Source organism: Akebia trifoliata, chromosome 2 (genome assembly GCF_017979445.1).
Source record: "Akebia trifoliata isolate Shusen 1 chromosome 2, ASM1797944v1, whole genome shotgun sequence".
NCBI classification, from domain to species: domain Eukaryota; kingdom Viridiplantae; phylum Streptophyta; class Magnoliopsida; order Ranunculales; family Lardizabalaceae; genus Akebia; species Akebia trifoliata.
The window spans coordinates 2689476-2703346 of NC_141376.1; the positions used below are offsets into that span (position 1 = coordinate 2689476).

General features: G+C 33.4%; 1 protein-coding gene across 2 annotated transcripts; it reads right to left on the reverse strand.

Moving 5' to 3' along the window:
• Positions 1-247: 247 nt before the first annotated feature.
• LOC147408769 (elongation factor G, putative (DUF668)) lies at positions 248-9204 on the reverse strand. 2 transcript variants are annotated; one of them, XM_086421666.1, is made up of 13 exons: positions 8902-9204; positions 8382-8642; positions 6940-7265; positions 6705-6797; positions 6525-6615; positions 6113-6206; positions 5008-5105; positions 4410-4479; positions 3969-4072; positions 1883-1999; positions 1413-1489; positions 1061-1105; positions 248-931 (listed from the first exon to the last, which is right to left on the reverse strand). In XM_086421666.1, exons 2-13 carry the CDS (start codon positions 8619-8621, stop codon positions 433-435), a joined length of 1854 nt encoding a protein of 617 aa, XP_086277792.1. In that variant the 5' UTR covers positions 8622-8642; positions 8902-9204; the 3' UTR covers positions 248-432. The 2 variants fall into 2 exon arrangements, with proteins under 2 accessions (XP_086277792.1, XP_086277785.1); XM_086421659.1 differs by having other exon boundaries at positions 3969-4081.
• Positions 9205-13871: the final 4667 nt, after the last annotated feature.

A 13871-nucleotide genomic window follows, 5' to 3' on the forward strand; every position in this document is an offset into this window, starting at 1 on the left:
TGAAAAAAATGCCAGAATTCCATACAGTAAGACTGATATTTGGTGTGCGTAGGTCCCACCAGAGGGTGGGCCAAGTGTTTGTCATAAGTGAACCTGAAAGACAGCCATGTTGAATTTAAAACTTCAGAAAAACGAGAACTTATCATTAGAGAATTTTACAGTGTCATGGAAACCCATGATTGTTGTACTACAGGCCTTACAACCTGCTCGAAATCAGTTATTCATCCGATCAGTAAAAAAATGCAAATGAGAGAGAGAGAGAGAGATGAATCTCTGAATGTGATAGATATTTGTGATACTTGTCTTTAAAGACATCAATATGATTTAATTATCATATACAATAGATCCCACCATGCATGAACATATCTATACAAATGAACATGAATAAGAAAAAAGGGGGAAATGAAGTAAAAATATCCATCATCAAGAGTTTTAATTTGTCGTATCCAATCCGTCCATTAAATCCAAAATATTAGTCCTTGGATGCTCCAAGTCTTGATTTGCACTGAACTCCCTAGTTGGCGAGCTACCGCTACTCCTGCTTAACCCCAAAGCTTTGTTTCCTCTCTTTTTCTTGCTCGTCAAGAACTCCTGACTTTTACTTATTCCAGGATTCAGCCTTCTTGAGCTCACATCTTCCAACATGTCTCGGTCTACTTGAGAGAGCTGAATAATCTTGTAGGCTTTACCATTATGGGCAGTGGATGGTTCTTGTTGGGTTTCTGATAATAAAACCAGGCCCTTACGTACTGGCGATCGAAGAGGTACCATGGGCTTGAACCCAAACTCTCTTTGTCTCACTTGGCTGAGCAGATGGTGAAGCCATGACACCAATTCAAGGATATATGAATCAGTCTTTTCCCGCTCAGCATGATAAAGCGTTTGAAGGCGGATAAGGTTTGTCAGTGCAGATGTCTTGTTAAAGTCATTACTGTCATTCAACCACCACATCGTTATACCTCGATTCAGACTAGCGAGGGTCCCATGCATTTTATGAGTTTGTAAAGCAAAAGCAACAAAAAAAAAAAAAAAAAAATCAACACTAGAAGCCTCAACTCACCCAGTGTTTGCCCACTCTCCAACCCATCCAAAACCTTGATGTGCTCTGAGCCAAATGATAAAAACAGACGAAGAAAACAAAAAGATGACAACGAAAAAAATGTCAATACAAGGCTAGAAAGTAATAATCACAAAATCAGGAAAGTTTTTCTTTATTTTTTTTATGGGTAAGCTGGACTTGAACCCACGACCTCAAAGTTGCTTTGCAATGTGTCAAACCAACTGAGCTATGGGTTTAAGCCCACAAAATCAGGAAAGTTATTATGCCTCTACTCATCAAAAGAGAATTGAAACGATTGTAAAGGAAAACAATGGTGTGTCCCACAGGAGATTAGCAAACTTATTCAACTCACTTGGTTGTATTTGCAGCCACTGGAACGAGCCACTGGAGGGTCTTTTCCATCTCAGCTTTAATCTGGGAAACTGTGAGCTGCATGCATGCACATTATGCAATAGTTACGGGTATGAACACAATGCAAAAGAAAAAAGGAAAAAATAATGGCAAGTAATGATCCCAGATTCTTATGATGTATGAACTATGAAGTATAGAGAAATCTAGGCCCAAGGTAAATCGTCCAGATTGCCTCAGTGCGGGTATAAATAACTAAAATAGCCCCTTCACAAGCTACATTCAATATTATATGTTATTATTTGGGACAAAGAATATGTCATGCTCGTGCAGGCTAATTACTTGAAAAGTTACTCACGATGTTCAAGCAGGAATGCACTTTGGAAAGGACCAAATTGTCATTGTCAACTATATAAAAGAAAAAAAAATACTCATCTGTTGGAGAAGCAAATATTGTATGGATCAAGTGATTACCTCTTCCTCAAAATGAAACGACTGTAATCGGGAACGTAAAGCTGCTTTAACACCAGATGGCAATCCATGATACAATGTATCCCTTGTATTAGGAGCAAGGGAACTTGGACGAGAGACCTGAGAACATAAAGATTTTCATGCAATTTAATCAATTAAATTTAGGACATGATATCCACTAGCTTCGCATGGAAATCATCATCCAAGAATTAATATTGTATCCACAGATAGAAATGACTTTATTCTTTTATTCGGTATGCAAGCTGGGATAAAGGCAGAGAGAGAGAGAGAGAGTGAGGGAGGGAGGTTTCTTAGTACATTTTATGTAAAAGAAGAAAAAAGGAAAAGAATTAAGGGCCTGTCCTTTTGGAACAAAAATGGTTGTCTATTTGTTGCCCCTTATTCTAATAATTCTTACTTCATGGTACATATGTAAAGAAAAACCCCACATCAAAAGCATTATAGAGTTGTTTTTCAGATCAAACCAAAGACATTTTTGGTTCATGGGTTTTATAAACCAGCCAAATTGCAAAATCTCACTCTTATCCCCTGAAGTGGGGGACACCAAAAGGATGTGATGAAGGGCATTTTGGATTAATGAACCAAGCAGCATATTTCAGAGGAATATTCCTAAAGCTCGCCCAGAGAGTCCTTTGTTAATAATAGAATCTTTGCAGAACAGCGACAATCCAAACTGGCACTAGAAGTTGAATAAAAACAAGAGGAGATGTGCTAAAACCCAATGAACAATATTTCGTGTTTAGTGACAATCCATAAATCTCCCTATAATTCATCAACAAAAATTCCCTGGCCTCTTGAATTTTTTGACAAGCAGAAGACTACACATGCTCAACAACGCATCATATGTATAAATATTTTACAAACAACGTGAATCTAGTATACCATAATTAGTAACGTAACCTTGGCAACGAACAAAATATGAACACATGACAGAGAATAACCCCCCCCCAAAAAAAAAAAACCAGTATGAAAAAATTGCGCATGCCAAGTGAAAATAAGACTCACGTGCCAAAGGTTAAAGAATGGCATTTATTTCAACTCTTATTGGTTTCAATCTATTTTTATTAAAAGAAATGCACTTTGTGCTTTTATGAAGTACTATATTCGTTTCTATATTATAATCTAACTGCAAGGACACTGCAGCATGTAGGGTTCCAAGTTTGTCACGTATAAAAAAATCTGTAACAAAACTATATCAGCGAATTAAATTTAGTGATCATTACATAAATGCCATGGAAATCATTGGGGTGATTCCAAGGTAAATCTATCATCTTTTCTTTTTAATCTCCTTCTTCTCTTTGTTTAAGCACCTTTGCATCAACAGTTTTTTTATTCGTCTTTAATTCACAGCCCATAAAACTTTGTTTTCTTGATTGTCAAGAAATCTTGACTTTTTTATTCATGATTTCTTGATTGTCTTCTACTCCTAACATAATCCTTCAACTAGAAACCTCAACCCTTAACCGTATAAACCTAAATCCATAACCATAATTGCAAAACGTCTTAATTAAATACCGCACCAAAACCCTTTTGGGTTTACCCAAAAATTTTAGGGTAACCCTATTATAGCCCAAATCCTTAACACCCCCCACCCCAAAAAAAAAAAAAAAAACTAGATTCCATGCCCTGTATTACAACTTCTTCTCTCCCGTCCTGCATCAATTGTTATTTGTATATCCAAGTTGGCAAGCTATCAGTTTTATAACACAACCAAGCGGCAATGCCATGCATTTTGGTTCTACTTTTATTCCATAAAATTTAGTTAGAAAAAACAATAAAGAAAATATAGTTGGTTTTGTTTAAGAGGTTTACAACCATATGACTCCCCCAACACATAAGTATTACACACCTCTCCACGCAACTCTAATCGATGTGACTTCACCTTTGATTCTGTCAATATGATGTGAGTCTTCTTTCCCTTAATGTTATAATCAAACGTTTGTATGTTACCTTAATGAGGAAAAACATTTTTTTCTTTTCTCTGGTTTACCACCCCTCTTTCTTGTTAGAGGAGAAAACAACAATTATCACTAATATCAATTGTAAAAATAATGAAATTAATACTTACAATATTATCTATCTGATTGATCACAGTAGCATAGTGCAACGCTAGACCAGATACACCTAGTCTTTGAGGACAGTGATTTGGCTCCTTGCTAACCACTGTAGTACCTGTCATAACTTGACGACATGCTAAACACTGTTAGATTATTTATTCAAAGCACCAAAATTTCAATATTGCACCAAAACTGAAGTGATTTAACATGAAAAACTGTGTTTGAGATAGCAAAGATATGTTTTTTAGGACAAGTGCAATACCAAAGATATGTTTTTTTGGATAAGTGTAACAGCACAGATACGTTATTATATGTAAAATTATGACTCGTGTACCAAAACTTAGATGGATACATTTCAATACTAGCAACAAAAGAAGATCCATAAACTATGTGGATGGGGGTTCAGTGTGTCATCAAATTCACAGAGTCAAATGTTATCAATAAGAACGTACCCTTATTGTTGAAGACTTCCGATATCTCTTGATGTAAAAAGGTAACAACATCGACAAGCTTTTCCATGATCTACAATGGACCGGCATACAGAAGTGTAAGGAGCTTTATTTTTATTTTTCTTTTATAGGTGGTGTAAGGAACTTTGATCGATGCAAACCCCACCCCATTTATATAGGGAGACTAAAAGGCTAAATTCAGCGAAAATAAGAAATTTTCTAATTCAGCAATTGAAAAGTCTTTGAAATTAAGCACCAAATTTTTTTATTTTTTTTGGCAGGTATAAATTCATTAATGAACAAGCAGAATACAACGTAGGCTAGCAAGTCGGTCGAGGTGGCCAACCCAACAGCCCCTAACGATCAACAATAGTCTTCCACCGAAAAACAAAATCCTCAAAGAAGACGCCCTTAAAATCAGGGTAAAGCTTACACCAAAAAAAAAAAATACCCAAAATGCTTATGGAAATCTCATGAAAGTTTGAGATCCTTCCTCTAAAAAAAGAGTTGACGAAACAAAAAATACACACAGAAAAAAATCCTCTCAACAATCAAGAGGTGTCTTGCAGTAAAGGAAAAGAAATAGTTCATAAACACATACCTCTTCCAAACTTTTGGACCAGAGAGATTTCTTTTTTAAGCTTCTTACAAGCTTTTTCTGGTGTTTAAGCTCACTATGTAATATCGTGATACTCTCACCTATAAAAAAGAAATGAAATTGGCTGATTAGAAGACACCTTTTACTCCTACAAACATCAATCATGTATGAACATACCCTATACAAAAGAGTTACAAACACAGAAAGCATTGTTAACTTAGAGAAGGGAAAGAACGCAATTAAAATTCAAAAAAAAAAAAAAAAAAAAAAAAACCCCATTAAAACTAACATTGTAAAAAAAAAAGATTGAAGCTTCTTAAACATGTTACAAAGGCAGCGGGAAATTGATAATTAGTCATGAATTCCCTTACAAAGTAAAAAAAAATAGTTTGCAAAATGAAAATTTTGTTGAAAAAAAGTTCAGATTCAATTCACTTTCAAGTAAAATACGACAAAAAGATCAATTAATGAGCATCATGTCCAACATTGTTTGATATTATTCCTAATGTTTAGGAGTGACCAATTTTGGTTCAATGGCACATGACTCATTTTGAATTTTGATAATACATTAAAAAAGTAGCAATAAAATTAAAAGCAACATAAGTCTTGGTCACATGATATTAAATTATTAGTTCACTAAATCTAACCTATTGTGTTTAACAAAACACATTCATACAAAACATGTCCTAAGGATGCCAGGTCATATAAAATGTACAGGACAGTGAAGACAATGGATCAAGTCAAATAACTATTCTAAACAACCATGGATGATTTTATGTTAGTGACAGTGCAGTATCAGCCAGTAGCAGGCACTTATATGTTGCTCAAATAGAAGTGATCGATTGTAAACTCATGGTATTTCAGGGAGATCCACTTGTGAGTTCTATAAATTCAAAGCTTAGGGATCATGGACATATTTGCACAAAACCCTTCAATAATTGATTCTTCACACAACCATAGATCTGATTATTAAGGCATAGCAGAAAATCCAACAAAAATGAGCAACAAACAGTTTGTCACAGATCTTCCTTTTTCTTATAAGTATTTGTTACAGATCTTTAAGAAATTATAACAAACGGAAAAAACGGAAAATTTAGAAGTGTTCAACCTCTTCGAGGGAGATGCAAGGACTCTACTTCCTCAAGCTTCCTCCGATAATCTTGCTCAAATCTGTCTAATGCATGCAACTCATGGTACAATTCCTACACAAAAAATGAATTAGTTTCTCGAAGCAGAAGTGGATTAACTAAAACGAAGGTATTCATGATCATGAAATGAAGGTACTTCCACTGGCGTGTAGAGAACCATCTCATCATCATCATCATCACACATGCCTAATGCAAAATATTGGGATGGGTGACGAATATAATCCGATAATGAATCCCATATCATATGTAGTATTGTATTTTATTTTTTTTGGAAAGGTCATATGTAGTATTGTAGTAAACATTCTCCATTAATTTGATGTCTAAAAAGGAGTAAAGGCTTTTGGCAACAAAAGAAATCATGAATATACTTACAGCGGTATGCTGAGCCAACGTCGTTAGTTCTTGTACTGTTACTTCTGCCTCTTCTTTAAGTTGCTTGTGTGTACTAACATCTGAATCCAATCTGAAACGTCAATCAAGCATATCAAGAAATATGTTTGAGGTTAGCAACTGAACTAGTAAACTTTAAACAATATAAAATATCTACCTTACTTTTGAAAAAAACGACCCAGGTTGTGCCATTGTGGATCTTTACATAAGTCTCCAAACCTAACTACTTCCCTTGAGAAAACTTCAAATTCCTCCCTGTAAGAGGAAACTATGCATGGTAAGGCATAATCAGACAATATTATACAACTCAACCTTTGTGCTAAAGTCACATAAGGAAAGATAATGCTAAAATATAGTTCAAAGCTCTGAACTTGCACAAGTTAATCACTCTAGCCACCTTTTGTCAGCTGCTGCGATTCTTAGCAACACATCCATATCAGTAGACACCAGTTTTTGTACTCCATCAGAATGCAGAATGCCTTCTTTCAAGAACCGGATGTTTTCCTTTGAAAGAGATTGCAATAGGTTTGCACCTTTGACAATCGTGTTAGCTACCTCAAATGCCAAAATAGATATTTTATTCCCTCGTGATGCCATACCAGAAACAAATCCGCTGTTGGGGTTCAGATTTGACATGCTACTTCCAAGTGTGTCTAAAACCTCCACAGCCCTCTCAAGGCCAACAACTCCTGCCCTTCCCAAAAGTGAACTCATATGTGGTCCCTGTGTAAAAGCAATATACTGAAGATTAACCCAAAAATTGACACTACATGGTTGCATTTCAACAGCAAGCAAATTTTTAAAGAAAATGAGAAAGCATTCCATGTACCATAATTACGTGGTTCAATTTAGTTACAAAACTAGCCCAAACCAAATTTTATGTCTTTCATTTAGCCAGATTCTTATTGCTTTTTCCCCCTTTCATGTTAAACTGTTTATATTTTAATCTTCCTTTGGAGCCACACACCACTTACATTGATAATTAAAATTGACATAGACAATAATTCAGATATCATAATTATAAGAATTTTGTTAACTACAATGTTTTAAATTGAGTTAATCATCAAAAGGTTTATTTCACCAATTGCTATTAAATAGATTACGTTGACATTTGTCAACATTTTATTTGCCTCTTCATTATGTGCGTGTGTGTGTGTGTGTGTGTGTGTGTGTGTGGTGTGTGTGTGTGTGTGTGTGTTTTTCCCTGTACATGATGAGAATGAAATTGGCAATTGTTTTTCAAGTAACAACAAAGCTTAAGCTTGAATTTGTCATTGTTTAAATACGCATTATGAGAAACACAAGCATTAATGATATTGCCTTTCCAATGCTCTACTTATTCAATGTAAGGAGGACTGAGGGTTGTGTTTATTCAGACTCCTTTTGAGATCAAGATAGTTCAGAGGTGAGCTTTTCAATATGCGGTCAGTGATATCATCTGAGAGTCCAATCTCTTTGTACTGTTTCTGTAGCTTTGAATAGAAAGAAAGAAGGGGGGCAATTTAGGCTCATTTCCTTCCATGATAAGGGGAATCAAGGATGCAAAGAAGAAGTCTCGAGGATTTCAATGATTAGTGAAATTTAGCTTAATTTGGAGAATTTTCTGCGTAGTTAGAAAATCGTTTGAAGTTACCACAGTCGATCTTCAACACTTGTGTAGATCAATTCTGGATGATCTGCTGCACAAATCGAGCTTATGATACCTTATAACTCTAAGTTAAATAGTTAAATTTTTGCTTCGAAACAGTAAATTTAAATTTTAAAATTAAAAAAAAAAAAAAAAATTTTAATTACAATGAACAAAGTAAATAACAAGAACAAACCCTAGAATGCGCTTACCCTGCCAACTGCAGTCCTAGCAGGGGTCGAAGGCTTCAAATCTACCGATGAGGGTATCCCTAACTCACCAGAATCGTATCTCTCTTGGTTCTTCCCGAAGGTATCCAAATCAGAGAACGAAACTTGATTATTTTCATGATTATCGAAGCTCTTCACCTTTTTAAGCTTCCCAGAATACCCTGAATTCTTCGGCACAAAAACCGAACGCTTCACCACTCCACCCGAGCAGACTCCTCCCATCGCAAAGATCACCACATACACCTATTGAATCCAAAACGAAACCCTAGTTCAGAAGAGCGAACACTAGGTGAAGAAAAGTAGCTCTCACAAGCCAACTCCAAGTAATAAAAAATGAGAAAACAGACAGATGGATCTACAGAGATATAATAGGAATGAAATTAAGATGAGAAATTGTTGATCGAAAAACCCCAAATGATTTAGAGAGAGATTGGATCTTACATTCAAAGAAAAAAAAAAACGATGAAAAAGTGACAAAAAAATAAATAAATAAAGAATTTACCAGTGAGAAAGAGATTGGTGAGAAGATCGATTGAAGTAAAGAAAGGTAGATCGTTTCTTCTGGTTGTTCAGATCGAAAACTTATTTGAGACGTAAAAGTCTCGTGCGTGAATTCAATGGAACTGAATCGAATTGAATGCTGACTGCAAACTGCAGAGAGAGAGAGGGAGGACTTTGAGACTTTCGTATGAATGGCAATTGGGAAGTCCCGCCCGCCGTCGGTGTTTGGCGTTGTCGTATTGTTTGACTATTTTACCATAAAACCCCCGTATCATTGAACTTAGATTCAATCAAAAAATATAAATAAATAAGTGGAACCAAAACCAAATCAGAGTCACGGGTAGTAAGTTGATTTCATTTATATAAAAAAAAAAACTGGATGAGAGCAAAGAGAATATAAGAAAGATTAAGGGAATTTTTCATCTCTTATTGCCCTTAAAATAAAATACAATTCAATGTAGGGTTAAGAGCAAGGGAAATCCCCTATTATAAGTTCATACAATATCCCTCAAACTCTCAACTATAATTAATGGGGAGTACATTTTGATTGGTAATTAAGTTGCGTTTTATTTTCTTAAATATGATAAAAAATTAAAAAAAAAAATTATCATAAAAGATGAAAAGTATATAACAAATTGGTAAAATATTGAATTTCCCTCTTTACTTGTATCCTAATCAACAAATAGTGTGTAGAAACGAATATTACATCGCGTTAAACACGCAAAACATCTATGCCAAGCGACAGTTGCCTAAATGTTTAGTTTTCATTTTGAGGGAAAACATAACAAATATTGGGGGTTCAATTTACTTAACATTCACAAAGGAAAGTCTACCTAATACCACCAAAGGAAGAGCAACAAAGTCAAGGAGTAACGCGTTATGGCCTCACCCCACCATTTTTATCAAATACATGAATCACGGTCTCATTAGAATTAGATAATTATGTCTAACATCCTTGAACACCATAATTAAATGTTTTCAAAGTTCTTTATTTTTTAAGTCAAAATATGTTACACGATATAATGTAATGTTATAAGATACATCCTTTGAATTGCCACATCAACCATTGGTAGTTTATATGAGGAAAACCTCTTAACACCATTCAATTCAAGGCCTTTATGTTGAATATTTATATTGATACATTGTAGAAAAATGAAGAGTGATTTAAATATAACCCTCAATGTTTTCGTTATATTTGACATACCTCACTTGATTTTAAACTGATGATAAATCTCCTTCCTTAACCTACCTCTTTTATGAGGGACTAAAAGAGTACATCCTAACTTTTAACCTCTGGCTAAAAAATTATTGATTTATCTAATCAAAACTAATCATTTTGAATTTATAAGATATATATGTTTTTTTTTTTTATTATTGTCGTCAAACTTAAAATCGTGTCCCCTTCAACCTTCATATCTAACAAACAAGATATATTTTTTAGGGACGTAAATGATGATGGATTTTTAGATAAAAAATCAATGATAGCTTACAAGGTTTATATATATATATATAGCTTTGAAAATAAATATTATTTTTAGATGAAAATCAAGGGATTTTTTACTAGAGATTAAAGATGAGGGGGTATATGAGTCATTTTCTAAGATAAGACGTACGTCAAGGTGAGATACCTCAATATTGGGTCCTGTTAACGTGTGACCTTAAAGTGCAATGAATACACTTTGAAAATTGGAATAAGAGGGTATTTCTGTAAAAAATAAATTTCTTTTGAGGTATTTTTGGTACAAAATCCAAATTAACAAAATCCCTCAAATAGTGGCCACGACCTCAAGGGGCCGTATCTAAATCACATAAAAATAAAATATTAGGAGAAAGCACTTTAATAGTATCGGTCAACGCTTTTGGCCCAATGTCCGAAATCTGTAACTTTCTTGGTGGGAAAAAAAAGAGAGAATCCAATTTGACTTTTAAAATAAAATTGAAAATCTGAAAGACCATTGTATTTTATAAAAGGACATAATCGTCTTTTAGAAAATAAAACTAACATCTCCGTCAGTCATACTTTAGTCCATGGTAGTGAGCCAACCCTTAACTCGTTATTTTAGAAAGAGAGTAATTATTACGACACCAACTTTTACTAATGCCACACTAATTCCTACATAAATCTATTGTAGAATTGAACATAGTTGGTGTAATGTTAGTAAAAATTGGTGTGGCAATAGTAACTCTCTAACAAATTATTGATTCAGAATCATTGAATTTTCAATAATCCTTCAATGGAAACATGTGTCAGCATAATTTTTTTTGACCTAATCTTTGGTAGACCCATTAACCTAAAATCTATTCCATATAAAAAATAACACGTTAAGATGTTCTAGAAAAAGAATAAGAGTGGTGATGAATGCACACGGTTTAGGTACACAATTGACATGACAAGGATACAAAATCATAAAAAAAGTTCATCGGGTCACATAGTAAAAAGATGTGTGGTTATATGTGCTTACCACATCAACTAAATAATGATGAATGCATGTATAAATCATACGCAGTTTGTACATGATTAATTTGGTCAAGGCACAAAACATCTGATCTTTTCCTTGTGTATCGTGAAGAAAAAGATCTACGGTTCTATTTATTTTCACATCAATCGCATATGATTTATCACGTGCATTCCTCACGACTCCAAGAAAAACCATGCTAATCACAGTAAATATGGATATAGATCTTTGTAGAAGGTTAAATGATGATGACCTTATGGGTGTAGTGATAGAAATTTTCAATTTTCTGAAAAGATCATGATTAATTAGTAATTATTTCAATCCATGATTAAATTCCAATTTATTTGTAAATTTAAAAAAATATATTATATTATATTTAATATAAACTTTGTTTACTAATATATTTTTTATTTAAAAAATTCCTAATTTTATTTAATATATACAAGTATATCTCTCCACATCGTCCATGAGTAATACTATACTTTTTATTTATTTTTGTTTTTTATAATTTCATTCAATTCGATTAGGTAAACTTTGTCATTATGCTTCTAGGATAAAAATATGTGTTCCATAGTTTATTATAAGATTGTCCATGGATCGGATCAAATCCAATATCGAATTCGTTTCGATTTGATATTTTTAGGTCTGGATCGATGTTTGGATTTTGATAAGAATACAATTCGAAATATAATTGGATCGGATCTAGATCAACCATGTCCTCATTCAATAATAATTTAAAAAGTACATAAATTATATTATATATTTATTGATATATATATAATATTTATTTAGATTTAGAATTTAAAATCAGGTTTGATCCAATTTGGACCAAATTCGATTACTAAAGTATCATATCTGGATCTTAATATTGAGATCCAATTAAAAAATATGACCCGATAAATGTTCGATCCGATATTTATCATATCAATTTCGGATCGGATCCATTGAATATTCAATCATCTCAAAAGCATCGAATCATTCAACTTTGAAAGACCCAAGTCCACTATTTGACGTGAAGAGCACTTTCGCAGTGGCCTGTCATTATGTGACACATCGATTAACTGCGGGACTCACGCCTTGGAATACGTCAAGCATTTCTCATTCTTCCAGCGTTCACACGTATGTGGGGACAGACTGACGAACTTTCAAGGCAGCTCTTAAAAAAATTGAAACAACCGACTCTTAGCCGTAACACGTGTGATATAACTGACAAAATAAACCATGATTCAAAAAAGTAATCATGGTTTAAGAATTTCTACACGTGTCTAATGTAAAAGGGAGTTTGATCAATTTTCGAAGTTATCGGACTACTTTAAAGTCTGGTTCCATAGGCGCAGAGACGTACTAGTACCAGTAGGTCTACTTAACTGAAATCTGAACACAGCACGTGATTAACGACGACTTGACCTTTTACCAAACATCTGTTGACATTTCAATTAATCCTGACCGTTGATTTGAGTTAGAGTTGTTGTAACTTGGAAACGACACAGATATTTTGGTCCAGTTGAAAGTTCACGTAATAGTGATAATAGACAAGAGCAAGCAAGCCCTTGGATGAAGGGAATAATGGCGAGTGATAAAAGCACTTTATGACGTTGGACTATTTCTAACCTGAACCGATTTTTAAATGGACCTCAATAGTCCATCTGGACCGATTCTTAAATGGACCACTTTCAATTGGATTTTTTTTATTAATTGGGCCAAGCCTTCAAAAAATACTAAACCCAACAAACCCCCTTGGGCTGAGTTCAGGCTTTCTCATTCATTGGGAACTTCTTCGAAGAAGGAAAGAAAAGAAAAGAAAAGAAAATGTTATTTTTGAATTTAATATAGGGACAATGACTGCAAAGATCTATTTTTTTAAAATATGTATAAAAAAAATCCCTTTAAAAAAAAAATGGACTCTTTAATACTCTTTTTTATCAAATATTAGTTTAAAAAGGATTTTTGAAATGAAAAAATCGTAACTATCCTTTCAACTATTTTTTAGGTTTAAAAAAATGTGTTTTTGTTTTAAAATTAATGACAAACCCCTTGATTATGGTCATCTCTTATGGAACAATTAAAAAAATATATAAATGAAAAAGAGAATCCTTGTTTTCTCTTCCTAAACCCAGTAAATCTTTAACTCACATAGATGATGATGATGATGACTATCACAAAGATAATGATGGAGATGAGTATGGTCATCATCACTATAAAAATAATTTTATCCATTGTATGTTAGATTTATTTAAAATATATAAATAGTTATCAATAATTGAAACATACTTTTAAAACTTGACTTGAACGTTCATCAAATTGATTCAACTAAAAAATTAGCAAGTCGATTTAAATGAGTCAAATAAAATTATATTGAATTTAGGAATGGTTTTTAATAAATAAAAATATTAATTTTTTTTTACTTTTCATAGAAATATTAATTACCAAATAAATTGGTCAAGGTTTTTATTTGACTCAGTATATTTTTAGATCATATCTTTGTAAAATTGTTAAAAGGGTATTTTACGTATTT